The 19,997-nt window shown below is 43.5% G+C and overlaps 1 protein-coding gene across 5 annotated transcripts in view; it reads right to left on the bottom strand.

The window, feature by feature from the left end:
* ttll7 (tubulin tyrosine ligase-like family, member 7) overlaps positions 1-19,997 on the bottom strand; it is a 67,475-nt gene that overhangs the window by 3,883 nt on the left and 43,595 nt on the right. For 2 of the 5 annotated variants that reach the window (XM_085774453.1, XM_085774456.1), the window contains exons 14-20: positions 18,119-18,201; positions 15,442-15,670; positions 13,131-13,426; positions 11,614-11,748; positions 7,643-7,723; positions 5,421-5,581; positions 3,047-3,220 (exon numbers count right to left, since the gene is read on the bottom strand). In XM_085774453.1, coding sequence (XP_085630579.1) covers positions 3,047-3,220; positions 5,421-5,581; positions 7,643-7,723; positions 11,614-11,748; positions 13,131-13,426; positions 15,442-15,670; positions 18,119-18,201 — 1,159 coding nt within the window. Of the gene's footprint in view, positions 1-1,441; positions 1,549-3,046; positions 3,221-5,420; positions 5,582-7,642; positions 7,724-11,613; positions 11,749-13,130; positions 13,427-15,441; positions 15,671-18,118; positions 18,206-19,997 lie in introns of all 5 variants that reach the window. The other 3 variants (XM_085774452.1, XM_085774451.1, XM_085774454.1) reach the window with 3 other exon arrangements.

A 19,997-nucleotide genomic window follows, 5' to 3' on the forward strand; every position in this document is an offset into this window, starting at 1 on the left:
CCAAACAAGCTTTTGCAGTTGAACGTGATTATACACAAGGGCTGAGTGGAAACTGTGAAATTTTAAAATTGCTCAACCTCCTTGTCATTTTCTGGAAAATATCTGTCCATCAAAGCTTCTGAAAAATATTCATACGTGGTACACAGGCGCTACTTGTTCTTGGCTGGTAGATTTTATATTTCACATTTTCATCTTCAGCTTCAAAGAACTCATCTTAAAAGATTCAGTAGTCAGTGTTGTTATCTGCCATTCAGTTTAATTCTGTCAAGTTATAATCTTGATTTACTAGAGTAAACCTTATTTTTTAAATTAAATTCTATATGATAAAATTGTATTTAATGTTTTGTTAGGAGGATAGGGGCAGTCTGTCTTATTACAATACTCACATGCCCATTAAAATACTCACATGCCCATACAGTATATACATTTCATTATACAGTATGCTGAAGCTAATAGAAATCAGTAGTTGGAGTTGTTTCTTTTTAAAGTGAAGTGCTTTTGCTGCAAGTGTCCCTCCTTATTTTGACAGTTAACAAATGAAAAACTGTTTCACTTTAAAAAAAGAAAGAAAGTCAACTCATCCTTTTAATTTTCATTCCAGTTCGATGTGAACACAGCTCAGGACCTTAGTCTCTGAAGAGAGACGGATGATTGTTGTGCAACAGTCACATGACATGTGCATGCACGCGCACACTCTCATACACACACAGTTTACCCTCTCATATAAAGCTTATGCGTCAATGAGAAAATAATCCTAATTGCTTCTCGGCAATCTGAAGTGGCGGTGGGTTTGCAACTTTCCCCCCCTGCATGCCTGATGGAGAGATGTGAACCGCCGGTGGTGTGAAACTGCAAACTACAAGGTGCAAGCCGAGCCATTTTCTGTCTTCTTGTGACAAGAAGAGAGCGGCGTTTAGGCCGATCATGGCACTGATGTGGTGCAGATGAGGCGCTCGGTTCCCACTGAGGCCATTCGTTCTGAAAATGCACTCAGGGTAAGACGCTCTTGATAAAAGCATTGGGTGAAAAGCATAGTTTAGCATGTGGCAGAGGGGTGATTGGCTGGTGATGTACAGCAAGCTGGATGGTTGCGGTGTTGACAAGCAGTGCTCCAAACAGTCTTAATACGTTTCCTTCTCCCATCTCCTTCCTTTTGAAATACGATGTTTACGGTTTTGGGCTACGAGTGGTCTGATAATTTTTTGAAATATAGACCATGCTCAATTCAGATATCACTTATTTGAATGTTAGGGAGGGAAAGGAGAGGAGGCCATCATGCTAGACTGTTGGTTAAGCAGCCAATGCAACCATCGTTGGGCAGGTGGGGCCAGGTCTTTGTTACAGTTGTGTGGTGGTAGGAGCAGCAGAAAGCAGTGGACAGTGCTGGAAGATGAAGGGAAGGGGGGGGGGGGGGTTTAGCGGAACTAAACCAAGCAGAGACCTGCGTCGAGGGGCGAAGAGACGGAGGAAGAGGAGGAAGAAGAAGCGGCAGCAACAGCAGCAGGGGTAGGGCCATGGGTAGAGGCTGGTCCAGCAGCAAATGGTAAGCTTTTTTACACAAACATATATAGAACAGAAGAAATAAGGAGAGACAGACCAACGCATGCTTAAATGGACCATCAAAGATACCTACTGCAAAAATATGGATACACCAGTGTATATTATTTCGTGCATGCTTGTGTTACTAAACCCAAATACAGTTATATCTTGACATTTCTATTCTTGAATCTATCCTTAAAACAAATGGGCTGCTGATAAAATAATCCATGGCAACAAGTCAAAACATAAGAAGCTCTGCAACTCCACACAAACCTGACACAGTTTTTTTTTTTTCTCTTTTGGAGCAGCTGAGGTTTTTTTTCATACTCTAGGTGCAAAGTGATAGCCTGTTAAAATATGCGCAAGAGTTATGAATCATGTAAAGCGAGGCCCCAGGAAAAAAGGAGCTCTCTCTCGCGTAAGGTCATTTGCTGCACAGGCTCATCTGGGCTCTAATTGAATTAAGCAGGCCTCGGGGGGCCCCGGGCTAACCTGAACGCTAATCTGTGGGCCATTATTTCCTGTTAACAGCACACTCCCTCTCTCCTTCTACTCACCCTCCTCCCTCCCTGTCTGCCAGCCCAAAGCATATGTGCTTTAAAAGTTCACTCTCTGCAAACCTGAGCTGCTCGTCTCCTGCAGGGATTAACCTTAAGAATAGTACGAGGCTGATTTTGTGTTTGTTTGTTTTATTGGGGTTATGTGATGAAGATGATTGCTTTAAGGCTCCGAGGAGGAGAGAGAGAGAGGGGGGCGGGGGTGATGTTTCCTCAGAGGTTTAATGATGATAGCTGTTGAAATTTCAAAATCAAAGTTGCCATGTCTGTATGTGAAAGTGTGCTTACTCGTATATTTACTCTATTTAGTTTTTTTTTCCGTGTGCTAAAGGGGGTTTTAGCAAAGTTCATTAGTATGCATCTCTGTAGTTCGCACTACTTTAACATCTTCAGCATTGATCACATCTGAACCTAAATATCAATCAGAGGTGATCACTGAAGGTCCTGTAAACATTCCTACTGGTATATTTCTGATTGATCTTTCACAGGTTCAGTGTCCCAGAGGAATTTAATGCCCTTCACACATATTTTCATGAGCCCTTTGATGCTACAGTATGTTGACCATTTACTGTATATGGTGCACTAACTGAATCTGTAAACTATGACAATAAACTCCTCTTACACTGAAGGTCTTAAGATTTACCGTGATATTTTTTCTTTCCAAACTCCACTACCGGCACTCACTGGGATTTTTAAACAACAGTTTGCATTTGCTCATTAAGTATTCAGATCAATTCTTCTTGCAGAGCAAATGCTCGACATCAAGGACGCCGGCTGAGTCCTGTTTGAACGTGGGCCCGACCTGTTACTTGAATCCCATCATATCCTTGAATCTGATCAAGCCACCCTACTGTATAATGAACTTTCTATTGCAGCAGGAATCTTTAAAAAAAAATAAAAAATACAGGGACTCAGTGGGAACACATCAAAGAGTTGGGTGTCTGTCTCACCTGGTGTCATCCCATTCGGGGCTGAGTCCGGTCAAAGAGCCGCGGGACTCGGAGACAAACTTGTAGACGACCAAAAGGCAGTCTCGACACAGCTGGACCAGCCGGCGGCAGCACTGCAGCTCCTGGGGTGACACCACCTCGCTGCTCTTACTGAAGATGGTCTCCCACGATGAACTGGAGAGCAGAGAGACGGCAAAGCCAAGCACACGGACACACACAGAGTCAAAGTTATGAAGTTATGGATTAGCATAACCATTCGGGCGTCGGCATAGACAAGTACACTGTAGACACAATGCACGCCCACGTTCAGTCACATACAGTCTAGTCTAGTGTGTGGCCTTTAGCTGTAGATGTGTGCACAAACATTTGCATGCACACACTCCCACACACGCAGACGTACAGGAAGCCATACAGACACACGCAGAGGAAGGATGAAACAAATCCAAGTACAGTTAACCCCCTTTACAGCCCCGGACATACCCCTGACTGTGAGAGAGCCTCAACAACTGAGACACACAACCCTAGGGGGTACGTTTGATGTCTACCCCCTTTCACTCCTTGGGAGGTGGGGGTGCTTCCTCTGAAAGGGTTCAGAACTGTGTGTGTTTCCATTCTCTTCCTCTAAGTCGTTTTCAAAGCCTGTTGAATTCATTGCCCACAATAGCTGCTAGGCTGTTTGATTGTTGTTAAGTCCCTTAGATAAAATATCAAACAAGAGACAGAGGAGCAGGGCGAGCGTGGGGTGGGGGCCACTGCACTTGGATTTGGAGTGTGCTTTTTTTGACGCGCACCGATTCGCTGTCGCCATGTGACACCGGGGGCCCCCTGTTGGGCTCATCCATGTTGGGGCCGTGGCCCCTGCTGTAGGGAGGAGCCGGACAATTGGCTAGTGAGCTAGCTGAATCATCCAGGACGGGCTGTGATCAGACAAAGGCTACACGGGGTGCAGCATGCTGGGGGTAGCTGAGGCTAAGCTAGGCTAATCCCTCCCGGCCCTACACCCAATCTTTTATTTGTTTTTTCTACTGTTTTTATGATATCTCATTTTCGGTCCCTCACTTGTCTGCTTTTTTTTTTTTTTTCACTGTCCCCTCTCTCCCTCCCCTCATCTATGTCACCAGCTCACTCCCTTTCCTCACTCTCCCTCAATTACCACTGCCAAGAAAGAAGGGAGGAGGAAAATGGAAAGCTGTGGGCAGCGACTCTGAGCCCTCTGTGTCAGGGGAAACACGGCCGCTGAACAACTGAACTGTAAAGAATATAGAGAGGCAGAGACAAGAGAAGGTCACACCTTTATCACAGACGATAAAGCCGCCAGCAGGGTGTATATATACATATGTGTGTGTTGCTGCGTGCGTGGGTTTGTTTGAGGGTGCTAATGTAAGTCTTTGAGGAAATAAATGTACGGGAACCATCTTCATGGGTCTGAGCATGTCTTGCTGTGTGTGTGTGTGTGTGTGTGTGTGTGTGTCCCTTTGAGGGAAGAAAAATATGTGTCTAAGTAAGACAATGTGAACCACAGATGGGGAAACGGTCTAGTTTTTTTGTGTGTGTTTGTCTGTCGGTTTTCTTGTCGGGTTTCTATAGGGACATGATCAAGTGGGCTGTCACTGGAGTGGCTCATCTTTTAGGAAGCCACTCAGATAAAAAAGCAAGAAAAAGTAAATAAATCAAAAAGAAACCACATGAAAACTAGAAAGTGTCAGATAACAAACCAAAGTAAAGGAACCATTCACCTTCTTCCTGCTCTCGTCCCACCCCTCTCTTTTTCTTGCTCAGTCTCACCTGTGAAAAAGCCCTGATTAACAGCCTAGATTTGTGACCTTAATTTGCACCCTGTCTCCAGAGACTAACATGTTTCTTTCATCGCCGAGAGCTTTCAGGAAAAGTGCAGCGGGGTCTGGTTGGTCTGTCACTCATTCTCTGTCATTCAGCTGGCATTGCTTCTCCAGTCATACTGAATAAAAATGGGAAATTGTCCCAGCTGTCACTGAAACCGGTAGGTTGACGAACACTGGGCTTAAGGACACGGGGGAGACTGAGTGGTGCGAGCACTTGTACTTATGGAGATGGAAGAGTGGCAGTATGCAATGAATAGAGTGGTAATTGGCCGTGCACTGTGGCCATTTGTTTGTGCTGAAATATTAGTTTTCAGGACCTCCAGTACATTCAGGGCACATATGAGATGCTCAATGATACTCAATGGTTGTTGTTTGCTCATCAATTACAGTAAAAATCTAACTAAGGCGTGTCTAAACTTTCCAAAATGACAGTCTTCCAATCCATGTGACATATTATAGGCAGGTGTGTGCAGCTTTGAAAATGGGCAGATCAAATACAGCTATGAAAACATGCCATGCACAAAGTGGCGTACCCAGTGTTGGAGAAGCAGTTCCACAGGCCCTGGCCATGACTCCAGAGCAGCCGGTTGAAGACACGGTTGAAGAGCCGGTAGAGGTGGAGGCTGTCTATGTCAGGCTCCCTCCAGATCCGCTGCAGCGCAGAGCGGACATTGGTACGTACAATGTCCAACACCTAAGTAATACAGAAAACAAAAGTGAGAAAGAGTGAGAGAGTTTTTAAATCCAGCGTGTGATAATGAGGGAAATTAATGCTGTGGGACAAAAGGTGACAGTATTTTTAATTGATTTATGTGAGCTGGAATTAATTTCAACTGGAATTTCCCCTCAGTGTTTTTCATTTTGAAATTAGCAGCAGTAGCTAAGGCTAAAGGATTTACACTTAACTGAAGGCAAGCTTGCATTTATGAGGAAAAGCAGACAGATGTGCAAACACACATACAGTACAGGCACACAAACAGACTATACATACACAACAAGAAGCGTGAAATGCTTCAGTGAGACCTTACAGACATGTGGCAAGATTTTGAGCAGGTACATCTCTACATTCATGTTTAAGCATGCACAGACGTACAGCCTATGTTTGTGTGTGTGTGTGAGTGAGAGAGAGGCTAGTCAAGCAGGACAAAAAGTGCTGGGCCAAGCAGCGGAGACTTTGGGAGAGGACTAATTGCTGCACCAACGTCAGTCTTGGAGAGAAGGTGCCAGAAGTTCCTGGGCGGTCTGAGAACACCTGCGCCATCCTTCCATCTTCCCTTCTTTGTTTTCCCATCCCTCCCCACCTCACTTCCTCTCTCTTCCACCCTTTTTTCTTCCTCTCTTCACCCCGCTCAGAGTGCAGCACTGTGGCTCTTTTGACTTTGATTCCTCTCTCCTCATTACTGACGTGCCCGTCTCGACTGTGTGTGTGCGTTGTGTGTGTGTGTGTGTGCTTTGCGATGCGATGCGATGCGATGCGAAGAGGCGAGATTTCCCTACAGCAATATGAGGCAAGCGAGACACGCACACACACTCAGACAAACTGATAGATGAGTAAACACACACACAGATATGTTTTGGTATGGTAATCAGATGGCAGAGCGGTGGGCGCTACATTCCTGACCTCTGCCTGCTGCTCATTAGGCTGCTCCACTCCAAATAAAACATCAGCTCGCGCCGCCACAGCCCACAACACAGCCGAGCACAGTTGTGCAGAAAGCAGTGGCTGAGAGATCACATCATTACTGACACATCTACTGGATGCCATTTCACGTCTTGTCCCCTCTTCTGTTTTGTTTACATCCTATTTGGTGTCTCTACCTCTCCACCACCGTCTGACATGGTAATGATCTTTATGCATGTCTTATTTATTTATTTATTTATTTCATCTTTCTATGTTTCTTTTGAATTGGGCATTATTTTTTATGTTTTTAAAAGTTGTTCAAAAAGCACTCAAAGGAATAGGTACAAGAAGTGACATTTTGTGATATCCGGTGGTTTTAACAATGACCGTTCTCTACAGACAGACAAAATGTGTGGGAGTGAGGACAGAACACGTAAGTTTACACAGGTGTCAAATAATAAATGTAGCCCATTTTTAAGAGTTTCACAGTTAAGATGTCCTAAAATAAAGCACTGCATTTGACACTAGTGATGGGGAACTTTACTGTTATTAATTGGTATTAAAGTGTTATTAATTAAACCAAGCTTTGGCACACACTCGCTCACAGAAATACCTCTGGCCATTTTGCGGTATAAACCCCACCTTTCCACCTGCCATGGGCATTTGTCCAAGGAAGACCTGTAGTTGGTTGAAATATTGCTTAATATAAAGGGAGCTGTGGTTCCAGTGCAGACACTGCTTGTGTTAACAGATTTCCCAAACTCTTTGCTATCTGCGGACATGTTTCTCTGTAGTTAAAGGCCACATCTCCACCAGCCCTTTCCCTGCTGCTGCTCCTTAAACCAGTGGACTGCAACAACTTTCCTATTTCAAATGACCTCTCTTTTTTCTTTTTCTTTGCTGAGCTGCCTGTTGTTGTGTGTTGGAGTTGTTATCTTTAACACTTAGGAAGCAGCGACTTTCAGTCCCGATTCAAACAGTTTCAAAATATCATGGTGGCCCTGAATGTGTTTTGAAGCTGTGCAAGAGATGGAAACTTTGGAGATATATTCTGCCCGACACCATCCTAAACCATCCTCTAGTTCTCTAGCGGGACAGTCCAGATTAACTCATATGTACCGCATAAGGACTCACCTTCCGTTGTTTGGTTGAGTCCAGCTTCACTAGCCAATAAGACGCCACCTTGGGTTTATGGTATTTCCAGTTGTCGAGGATCTGAGGGACAAAAGTCAGGGTGAGCATGAAGAAAACTTGCATAGATACAGCCCAGCAATCTTTTACAAACCAAATATTTAAAAACTCCCATAGAGAATATTATCAGTATAAATCGTAACAACTGCAAATACATTTCATTATATCTGTTGTTCCCCAGGAATCCGCCAAGAAAATATAAGGTTACTAAAATTCTTAGAATAGCAATGTGCAGTAAAGCAACAAGTCAGGTTGGACAGACACCTGCATGAAACACACCTTCTCCTCCGAGTGCCAGAGTTATAAAAAAAAAAGTCACAGGCTGTGTGTGGTGGTTAAACTAGAAGTACATTCTCTTGGTATTTAAAAAGTATAATAATGTGTCAGAACAAGGGCATATGGACAAAGTGTAGAGCTCATTCCCACGGCCACACACTCATCCTGGCAGATTCTCTTTCACACTTCAACCCAGACATGGAGTCTGTAACATTGTGAGCTTCACCCATCTCTAAGTATAATAGGTTTTTGGCTTTCACACATACAGTATGTCTCCAATATGGAAAAGTTCAGCGTTAAAACACAGCATGGGGTTTTCTTACAAATAGAACTGCAATGCTTGTGTGATATTTGGCACCTGACATGTGATAGGAGGTTACATGGGCAATGTAATGTAAGTGCAGAGAGAGTGTTTACAGGAGTATATCACTACGTTGTCTTGTTTTTCTGTCTTCAGGACGCACAGAGAGTAGATCTGAAATATTTTGTGTAGGACTAATTTCCAGCCAGTTTAACGTTTTCTTCAGAATCAAACCATCTGCTTCATAATGATCCCCATGAATTTGAAGGATCACTCCTTAAATTGTTTGGATGATACCTTTGCTGATGAAACATGGAGTTATTTTTTTCTTTTTTTTTTACATTTACCGGTAAGCCTAGTAAAAAACCTGACAGAAATAATAATGAGCTCTTTGTAGATACACTGCCAAAGTGATGTAACTTTCAAGCATGAAAGCAACATGTTAAATTGGCCTCAACATTACAGAATAATATAGTGCTGGTCAGAAAGGAGCTTTCCTGTGCTGTTGGTGAATTTAAATGCAGCACAACTGAGGGATAATTGTAAAATCTAGTCATGATCTCTTGTTCCTTAGCGGAGAAACCCTATGTTTAGCGGGTGCGTCGAAGATCCTTGGGGCATGTGTTGTTATGCTCAAAAGCTGTGCTGGATATTCCCATGCACTTGCTCCTAGTGCCAACACCACTGTGTACCTACAGGCGCTGTTATTGTTGCTCTGTTGACTTAGTCTACATCTCCCCACTGGTGCACATAAACCTCTCACGTAGCATGCTAGATCCCCTGCAAACAGTGCTCCCATTGGGAAGCTTCAGTGTAAACTTTATGTGTACTCACAAACGCCTGCACACATATGCACACACACACACAAAAAAAAACCAATCCACAAAGATTCACTGATACAGGGCTAAGGTATACAGTTAACACTTTTGCTCACTTTCCCGAAAGTTGCTTATTGACTTGTTTAGTTTTCTCTCAATAAGAACCTTATGAACCTTGTCTGCTTTGCTCCATACTCATTTGTCACATTTGTTTCATACATACACAAATTACTCTCAATTAACGCACAACAAAACACACTCGACGCATTTCACCTTTTGATGGTTTTCGCCGCAACAACAAAAAAAGGCAGGTTTTGAGTGAAAGATAAAGGAGGCAATTACTTGGATACAAACACATCATTAGCCCAATTAGACCTCAACTTTAAATCATGGAAAGCGCAAAATGCCAAAGATTGTTTTCATGCCAAGTGAACACTCTTTGTCTCCTGAGGCAAGGAGTGAGCAGCACAGGTGCAGCCGCTTGTCTGCGTTTCCATGGTGCTCTCATTAAGGTTTGTTAACAGTACAGGTGTGGTGGTAATTGTCTCTCACATCCCTGATACACCCAGATGTCGCGCACACACACACACACATGTTTTTGGTGTTCTTGTGAGGAAATTGTATGGGCTCGCTTTAATAACTCTGCGACTTGCCCTAACTTAACCTTAATCACAACAACTACACCTAAAGATGCATTTATTCATTATCCGGCCGTTAATAGGAATGTTATGCCTTAAATGGTTTAAATGGTTTGTGCAAGCAAAAAGCTAATAATAGGATGCATACATTTGATGTGAGAGCCTGAAACATAACCCAAGGACTTAATATAAAGGGAACGAGCAAAGAACTAAATTAATTGAAAAAAAAAAAAAAAGATTAGAGGGAGCTCAGGCTCATTTATAATAGCTGCTAAAAGACATATTACAAAGTGAGGCTGTGATTAAACAACGTCCGTGTCTGTTCACATCTTTGTTCTGCTCTGTGTAATGTGGCTAATAATGGCAGAATAAAGGATAAATTTGTTTTAATGCCAAGTTCTGTTTCTAATGACTGCAATACCAGGCACTCTGGGCAAAGAATGTGTTGTTTAAGGTTGTTAGTAATCGCGTGGTGTGTGACCAAACCTACAGTACACTGCAAACTGTGTGAGAAGAGCAAAAGTCATTTGAATTTTGACAGGGGAGCAGCTCCTGTTTGGTGGTGCCATAGCTGCACTTTGACCCCCCCACCACACGCACACTGTGTGATGGTGCCTGTGCTGTCCGTCTAGCTGCTACCGTTGGTGTAGAGTGTGGTGTGGAGTTAAAGCCCTGCAGGGCCCCCAGCCACGCAGCTGTCTACACTTTTAGCTTTTTCGACTTAAGAAGCCAAGTGAGGGAAGTCCTGTTGACCTGGCACTTTGACCTGAATCTGACATCGAAAAATAAAATCAGCCACTCCGGTATACTTGTTCCAGTACACTCCACATTCAGTGCTCTGAAAATAAGTTTTAACCATTGAAAATTTTGGTGGTATTTTTGTCATCAGTCAGCCAAGTGAAGGCAATCTGGCCGACTGCTGTCTGTTCAGCACCACAGGAGCCGTGGTGCTGAACAGACAGTTGGTTCTGAGGACAGCGATGACTGTACCAGAGTCAAGAGTCTGTGTAAATGGGACAGTTGGACGCTCTCATGGTACTTTTTGCATTTCTGGTGAGAATTGAAGGTTGGCCTCTGTCTCCGTTATGTATTTTATTTTTTAACTTTCACTAGTGTCAATTTTGAATAAAGTTATTAAAGGGGGAAAAAAAGCATTTGTAAAACTTAAACTGCTGCTTTCATACAGCCAGCATCATGGCAAAAATGCATTGTTGCGATTGCTAAAATTGGGAATCGATAGCTGCCAACTCTGGCTCATTACCAAAACTATTATTGGGATGTTCACTGTGTCAAAATGTCAACAGACATTTTGTAGAAAATCGGTCATTACTGAGCAGAACAGTACATTCATAATTAACATAATTCAATTCAACAAGCTCTGCGTTATGTTCCCATTTAGCCAGATGAGAGAGTTCTTCAGTTGTTTGTACACTGATATAAAAAAAAAAATGTGTACAAGTACACATGCACGCTTGGATGCAAGGACGCTGAGTTCTGACCAGAAATAGCGGCGGCACTGATTAATACGGAGGAGCAGTGGGGAATAGCACGGGGCTGCAAACTGACCGACAGGTTGTCACTGGGGTCATTTGAAAGACAATGGGAGCCAGGCCAGAGCGGACAGGCTATTGTGGAGGGAAGAGAGGAGGTCACTTTTAGTTAGGCTGCAGGGTGACCGCACCTGGCCACCGAGGGGGCTCTGGGAATACAGTGGGTCTGGATTTCTGCTCGACTCTTTTCTACCATTGTGTGTTTCAGTCTTTTTCTCACAATATTTTAACAGTGTTTGTGCCTCTGAATTATTTTTGATACACACAAAAGCACACAGTGGATTACTGTGTAAGGACATGTATACTGATACAATAGAAACCATGCACCCACCTCATCCAGCACGGCTTCGGCCTCTTCTTCAGTTTTTCCAGGAAGTCTGATCCTCATGGCAGTGAGCACTGCCAGAGTCTGACGCACCAGCTCCGCCTCCTGCTCTTTACTCCTCAGATTTATCAGCGGATCACCCTAAATACACACACAGGTGCAGGCACACAGCTCAAGGAACCATTACAGATATACAGATACACATCAATATGAAACACAATGTTTCATTCAACAGTATAGCGCTGCAGCGACACCAGGCTCAAATAGACACAAGCAGAATGCTAATGACGAAGCTACAGTAGCAGAACTGGAATTCATTTTATTCAGGTTAAATTTAATTCAGTTTTTTTTTTAGCAAAATACACTATAAGTACATGTGATAATTTAAAAAAAAGAAGCAATTAATTTACTTTTATTTTATGATTTCTATTTTCCCCAGACAGAATTATTTTTGGTGTCAGAGAAGAGGTCTAAGAAATAAAATATCACCTCTGCCTAGTACAAAGTTCTATTCACCACGAGGGTTAAGATATCAAATAAATGTGAAAAGGGTACAATGTTACTATGTTATTACTGTATTATGTCAATTAATCATAATTATTCCTAATTATCAAGGGTACTTTAAATTTCAGTTATTTTATATTATGTATTTTATGCCCCGAGTGCTGAGTAATTTATGATCCTGCTACAGTAACACCTATTATAGTGAAACATCATTATTTCTTTACATAGCAGATAGCCCAGAGCAGCCTGCAACACTCTATGTATAAAAATAACCCTCTTAAATACAACTTTATGCACTCACTGGTAAAACTACAATTTGAGATTTCCTTTTCAAGTATGCACTTATCCCCACAAGTCTGATTCCCACAGGGAATGCAGATGGGAAAAAAAAAAAAGCATGTGTCAGGATGCAAGCATACAAACTAGTTCTCTCTATAGCTTTTTTTAGTCTAAATATTTTCACCTTAGTTCTATTCTCAGTATTAAAAGATATTCTGTCCCATCTGTTTTGTCCCAGTGTATCCACAGGTAACCAGCACAATTGTAAGGAAGTAGAGGGAATGGAGGAGGCAGGCGGAAAGCAACAGATGGCAACATAATAGATGATTATTGTTGTGGGATACAGTAGGCCTATACAGTAAGGAGGAAGCTGCTTAAGAGATTCTTAGTGGACCAGGACACAATAAATGCCAATGGAGAAGAAAAGCAAAAGGGAGAGGGTAAAAGCTACTGTATGATGGCAGAACAAGTAAACTTGCACGTCAGTCTTTGGTGAAACAGAATTTAATTTCTTTTAAACCCTAGTTGGTGAAGCAGAACAACAGATCGTTGCTGCACTGAGCAAAACAACAGCTTGACGATCTGAAAATGAATTTCGTATAATTTTCTGTGACTGACAACTCATCTCACTCGTTCTGAGCTGTGAAAAGTTAAGCCCCCCTGTGTCTGTGTGTGTGTGTGTGTGTGTGTGTGTGTGTGTGTGTGTGTGTGTGTGTGTGTGTGTGTGTTGAATATCTTACTATGTTGGAGTGGATGGTCCCCAGGCTGTTGCTGTGAGGCACACGGTGGGCGGAGCCACTGCGGCTCAGCGAGTGAGAGCGCAGCGTGGCGGAGCTCGGCCTGACGAGGGGCGTGGCGACGGGGACGGTCGGGGACGGCCTGCTGGACAACGCTCGCACCTCACTGGGCGACGAGAGGGAAGAGATGGAGCGAGGGCAGGAGATGGAGCGCCGGATTGGTCCAGAAAGTGTCGGCGAGGCGGAGGGGGCGGGGCTGGTTTTGAGCGACTTGATTGGAGGTTTCCAGTGGATACGACCTGTAGAGAAGCAGCAGACAGCGGGGTTGGGAGGAACACTGACTCGCTGTGACACTTTGATTTCTCCTCATCCCTGATCCCCTCTCAGTGCCTCACTGTCGAGCTTTGCTCTCTGCTTTCCATCTGTTGCCGGGTGGCTCGGGAGATGAAGTGTGGCATTAAAACTCCCATAGCCACACACTGGCCCAGTGTGTGCGTGCCTGTGTGTGTGTGTTTGTGTGTGTTATTAACGGCCGCAGCATGTGTAGTTAAAACCAGAAACTAAACAGTAGTCCTGTCTGGTTTCAGGACGGATTAAAGGGCAGCTCTCAGCTCTGTCTGTCTCAGGCTCACATGTGCTCACACGTACACAACACGTACACGCAAACATGCCGAAAATGAAGCTGAAAACCCACACTGACACTCCCCATCACCCTTGAAACTCCTCCAGCTTGTCTAGCAGCCAGTGTATTAGCGTGTGTGTGTTTTTATTCTCGCAGTGTGTCTGTCTAACGTCAAGTGTGCACACAAGTGATTATACCGTGTGTGTCGATCTGTGTGTGTTTGCGTGCGTGTGGCTGCTGAACCTTCTGAGGTTTGGCTAGTGCCAAATGAGAGCATTATGGGGCTTAGTCCTAGCAGCCTTTTGGTGGCTTGGTATGGAGTAGGGCTTGGCAGACTGGCTGTCTCTCTGCACGCAAACACACACACACACACACACACAGACAGACATGCACATTCATAGATACTTACAGGCTCTTTCATGGCTTTGTCCCTTATTTTGTGACAAATAGAAGGAGCTAATGCAAGGGTCCTCTATTGAGCAGTAAAACCGGCGGCCCACAATGCAAATAGAAATGTTTTTATTTTTCCAAGGTCAGCTCAGAAGGCTAGTGTGGAAAGTGTCCTCTTCCTCACTTCAGAGAGCTGATAGTGAGTTGATGTATGCGACTTATGAGAATTTGGGGGAATGTTTGAGACTTATCACTCTCACTATAAAATGGGATATTTCAGCATTAAACTCAAGGTGTTTTCAAGGTAAACATGCGGAAGGCTTTTTTTTTTCAACCAAGTTCCTTCTCCTCTTCATCTCCTCTTTCACCTTCCATTTACTCGGGCTGCACTGTTTGGGACACTTTCATTCCTAAAGTGCTTTTCACTGCTTTAGCAGTTCATGGCAGACTGTGGGTCTACAGCTGTAAAGCTAAGAAGTTCCTTTGCTGAGAAACTGGGTAACAAAGACTGACACACTATGCGTCACAGGCTATGATAACACTGCTTACACTTTAATTAAAATCCAAGGATCTGGTGCCATTTTATCACATCAATTAGGCACATACTAAATGCTGGCGGGCTGCTGAACATTTGTAATATATCCTCTGCTCTGCTGGCCCTGTGCTGCTGCTGGAGAGCGTGCACTGTACAGCATATGTGCGTATGCACGGCAGGTAATGATCAAAGCAACTCTCAGCATTTGTATAAAAAAAAAAAGGTGTGTGTGCATGTGCACATATGTAAATTAATTCTGTGCAGCTATGAATATATTTTTTCAAAGTGAGTAAGCGTGAAAAGTTTACCAGGCTGGTAGTGGATGTCACATGCTTGCACCACCACAGGACCATTTCCAATTTCCTCATTGCATCGTTAAGGGTTCCTATCTCATCTGCCTGCACTTCATTTTGTATCACAATCAAATAAAATGGAGATGGAGTTGGAAATGCCAAAACAGATGTGTAAAAAATGTATATGTATGTAGTTTTCTGATGGTCCACATTGATGTATCTGAAAACCCAGTCTGTTTTAGCAATTAAGCCAACCCCTGTGATTAGATGGAAATCTCCAGGTAAAAAAGAAAGGTACCAACAAACAGGGCAGGATGAAGAGAGAACAAGACGAAATGAGGAGAGAACAAGTGAGCGAAAACCGAGGTAAACAAGAAAGAAAGATCATAGGAAACAAGGTCCCTGTCAAACCCACACACTCTGGCTTCCTAATAAAGACATTTTTAGATGCTTTCATACATCCTGCTGCTTTACCTGAGCGCTCAGCCAAGTTCTTCTCCTTGTTCTCCCCAAGGTCGTAGGAAACTTTCTTCTCCCTCTTCTCTCCACCTCTTCCTCCTCCTCCTGCTTTCCTCGTCTCCTCCTCCTCCTCGTCTGAGGAGGAGCAGGAGTTTTCTGCGCTGCTGCCGCTGGTGAAGTCCGCCAGGTAGTCTGGTCGTTGACGTCTTGGTGTCTGGCTGCATTCTGGCATCGCAGTCAAGGGCTGAAAGGGACAAACATACAGAACAAGGCGCACATTAGGCCATACTGTATAGAGATGAATTTGTGTACATATAATGAATGAAACAGCTATGACAATAAACATGCTGCTTCTCCCAATCATATACACATCTACTACATTTATCCTCATGAGACTTTACACTGACTACGTCCACTTCATAACCTTAAACTATCCAAAATGACATGTTGGAAAAATGTCCTTATTCCAAACATCCAAATTCATGCAGCTTTGCACAAGGACATAAGTACAAGAATCCACACACACACACACACACACACACACTTGAACATGAAGACGTTGAGATTTTGTCAGCTTCCCTCAGCCTGGTCTCACCCTCAGCCCACAACCATCTGTCACTGGGAGACCTGGTGGTGACACGGCTAGTCCATGTGCCCACATGTGTGTACGTTTGCTTGCAGGCTCATTATGCACAGATACACAATTACACATGCACTCCTTTATAAGCCATGCTGTCACTATAAATAGGAACACGAGCAGCTTCATACCTCGAACAAATTTGACCCGATTGGATACGTAAAGGTTAAATTCAAAGTAAAACCCTTTTTTTTCCCTTTGATACCAAATGTTTCCCTTATTTGACACTCTGTGGAAACTAAACAGTGAAATCACTGTGTGCACACTGATGTTCCTGCTTTCCTTCTGTTGTGTTTCCACTGATAATATTTTAACTTATGCTTTAACCCAAATGCTTAAAATTCTGAAACTCTGCACACAATATATTTTTATTATACAAATTATAATCAATCTTTTGTATGTATGAAATCACCCACAACCCGACCACACAAACACATGAGCAGTTTCTTTAGTTTGAAGTTCATTAAGTCGAGTGTCTGTTTCACATCCGGGAAGGGGACTCACTGATAGCATTAATAAAACATTGATACATCTGTTATTCAATGGTTAACTCAGGCAGTGCTGTCAGGCCACCAAAATTAATGGACAGGAAGTGATCACAGGGCTTATACAGTCAGCGGCGGGGAGCTGTGTGGATGAATGATAGAGAGGGATAGAGATGGGGAGAGATTAAATACAAAAGGGGAGAATAAAAGGGAAGATGGGAACATCAGATTGATGGGGAGAGACATAAAGAGGAGGACAAGGTGAATCTGAGAATGGGAGCGGAGAGAAACAGAGAGGGAGGCATTGAATAGATGGACAGGAACGGAAATGAACAGAGAGAGAGGGAGAAAAGGATCCTGAACATGCGAGTAGAGAGAGAGAGAGAGAGAGAGAGAGAGACAGGAACAGACAGTGGATAAACAGAACGAGAAAGAGTCAGACCAAGGAAGAGGAAGTTGGAGGGAGGAGGGTAAGAGTGACTGGGTAAAATTACGCAAAAGGGTAAACTGAGGAGAAAGGAGAGGGGAAGAGGGACACACCGCAAGGAGCGAATGTGAGAATGTGTATATGATAATAAGAGAGGCAGGACAGCGAAGGAGAGGAGGAAAAATGGAAAGAAAACCTCCCACTCTCTCCCTCTTCGGCACATTCCCTTCCTTTCTTCCCTCCTTCCTTCCTTCCTTGCCTCCTACCTCTGGTACTCTCCCTCTGAACATTTCCTGAGTGATAACAAACCTCAGCGCCCCTTCCTTCCCTCACAATCCTGCCTCTAATCTCTTTGCCTCTTCTAGCTTTCACACACTCGATGGTTCAGTTTCACCAGATGGCTTGTGAGCACTATACTCAGAGGAGTGAATCTATCCGTCACAGCTCTTTCTTTCCGCCACTCTCGATGTCTCTCTCCGCGCACTCTGCAACATTGAAATTGACTGGGCCCAAATTAATTTGGACAACAGTGATTGTGTCTGAACAAGTCCTCATTCCAGCTAAGGCCTCTCTAATGCAGCGCTGAACTGCCCTGTCGAGTCCTAACAGACTCTCTGAATGTTCCAGCCAATTTAGCCCTCGAGTGAGGGATGGATGTAGATGTGCAGGGGGAGAGAAAAAAGGGATGGAGAGGTGAAGAGAGGGGAGTGAAGCAAGGTGATGGAGGGAGTAATGTGCTGTCGTGGGAAATTGAGGGGGCGTATAGGTGTATGTGACAGAGAGAGAGAGAGAGAGACGGAGAGGGAGATAGACAGAAAGAAAGATAGCATGGAGATGGCGAGAGAGACAGCCTGACAGCTGTCCCCTAGGGGAGTCGGGTCTTTTCTTCAGGCCTCTTTCTTTCTTTCTTGCTTTACCCGCCACCCCTCCCTCCCCCTCCCTTTATTTTTTTGAATCACGTCCTATGTGCTTTCTGTGGGCGTTCAGCTTCAGGCATCTGCCTACCTGCCTCTCTCTCTCTCCCTCTCCCTCTTTGTGACACTCTTGTGTGCACTTTTCCTTGGGTCCCATGAGGCGTGTGGTCCCCATCCTCCCTCCTCTCTCTTCTGCGTCGCTCCACTCAGCTCTTTCACTCTCACCTACCTTAGGGCCTCGTTGCCTGGAGGATTTTCCCATCAGCTTCTCGTCGTCCAGTTCACATTGCTCCAGCAGATCCAAGATATCCTCTTCCTACACACAAACACACACAAAAGACTGATGAGAACTTGTGCCAAAGGTGTTGATTTTGGTTGCATAAGGAAAGTACAGTATAAACGAGAGTAACAGGAAGGTAGATGATACGCTGATAAAGAGTGATTAAAATGATTGGATCCTTTTCATCTCTAATTACTCAAAAGTTAAAACAAGCTTTGGAAAACCAAGTAACTTCAGTTATTCAAAAAAAAAAAGAAAGAGGGATGAAAAAATTAAACTTCACAGGCCTATGTGCCTTATCTGGGGGGTTAGGGGGGAAAAAATGCCCTGGCTGAACATGCATTGCTCTTTGGCAGCACTCATAGAGGCTGAATTTGGAAAAGCCAGCGTCATGGCCATCGCCAATATGCTGGGGCTTTGGCCATTTGGCCGCAGCTAAAATGCAGGCAAAGGTGATTAATGTTGCTTCACGGCTGGGACATAAAAAGCTCCCGCTTGCCGCTCAAATACAGATGAAAAGTGATTGTTTTTTTCTCCGATTAGCCATCAAGCTGCTTTCTGGGGTCCATGAAAAGGTCAGTGTGCCCCTGGCTCTCTCTGTTGGTGTGTGTACGTGTGCATATGTGTACAGTGGCTTTCTTTTTTTTCTTTTTTTTGTAGCGTTAAAGTTTGCATCTATGGGCAATGACGTATTTTTATGAGCTTTTGCTGTTTTCCTAATGATACTTTTTATTCACGTGCCACATCCAGGAATAACAGCAAGTTATGTGCATCGGAGCGTGTGGGTATAAGTATTTGGTGTGTACTGAAAATGAGAATGCCAACCATTTAAAGTATTTGTCTGAAAAAGTGTTGCGGCTATTCTTAAAAGAGGACTCGAGAGTTGAAGAAAAAGCCGTGTCTTGTGCCCAGCCATTCACTAAGCTGCGATAGGATGCTGTAACATTCTCTAAATGAATTTCATGTGGTCCTGAGGAGCTAACAACATTAGACAAAATTAGAAAATGTTATGTTTATTTACCCTGATAATTAAAAAAAAAAGAAACAGTATTATTGCAGAACTGCATTTTTACTGCATAAAAAAGTCTAACGTCTTAATAACTGTTCACGAGGTGAAAGCTTGGCCACCCCCACAGAGTTTTAAAAACCAGTGGAGGCCCATTAACTTGTTAAACGGCACCAAAGCAGATTACATGGATCTTCTGACATGTTTTCAAGCAAGGAAGAAAAGTAAACTTGACACATACAGAAATCATAGATGATCTGAAAGCTATTTACTCTCTTAACTAATCTTAAATAACAGTGAATCTGTGTCTTAAATCCAAAGATATTAGGCAAATGATCATTTCACAGTTGAAACATTTTACTCCCTCTGTGTTTGTCAGCCTGCATCATGTGTCGCTGCCTTTTGAAGCTTAACCAATCATCCCTGTACATGTCAACTTGTCATGTGCATCGTCCAAACTTGTACTTTTTTGGCACCAAAGAACCAAGAGTCCTGTCTGTGTAGTTCTGTCCAGTCTTCAGTAGCAGCTTTTTTTTTGTTTGTTTTATATCCATTTTTGTCGAAAAAAGTAATTTTTTTTCTATTGTTGGCAGCTTCTACAGTGACATTCTCTAACTCCATATTTCTTGGCCATTTGACAGATGATGCTGTCTTGTGCATTTCTGTGGTAATGTAGTCAGAAGCCTTCCCCTGGTTAGGAATTTATTCCCTCCATGGTAAAAATAAATAAATAAAAAGCCCCTGAGCCAGCAGAAAACTTCAGTAGGTAAAACTGGCCTTATTTCTTGGTGAAGAGTGGATTGACAATGACACTGTTGTTCA

This window comes from Trachurus japonicus, chromosome 4 (assembly GCF_045865225.1).
Source record: "Trachurus japonicus isolate A0001 chromosome 4, Traja_1.0".
Classification (NCBI taxonomy): domain Eukaryota; kingdom Metazoa; phylum Chordata; class Actinopteri; order Carangiformes; family Carangidae; genus Trachurus; species Trachurus japonicus.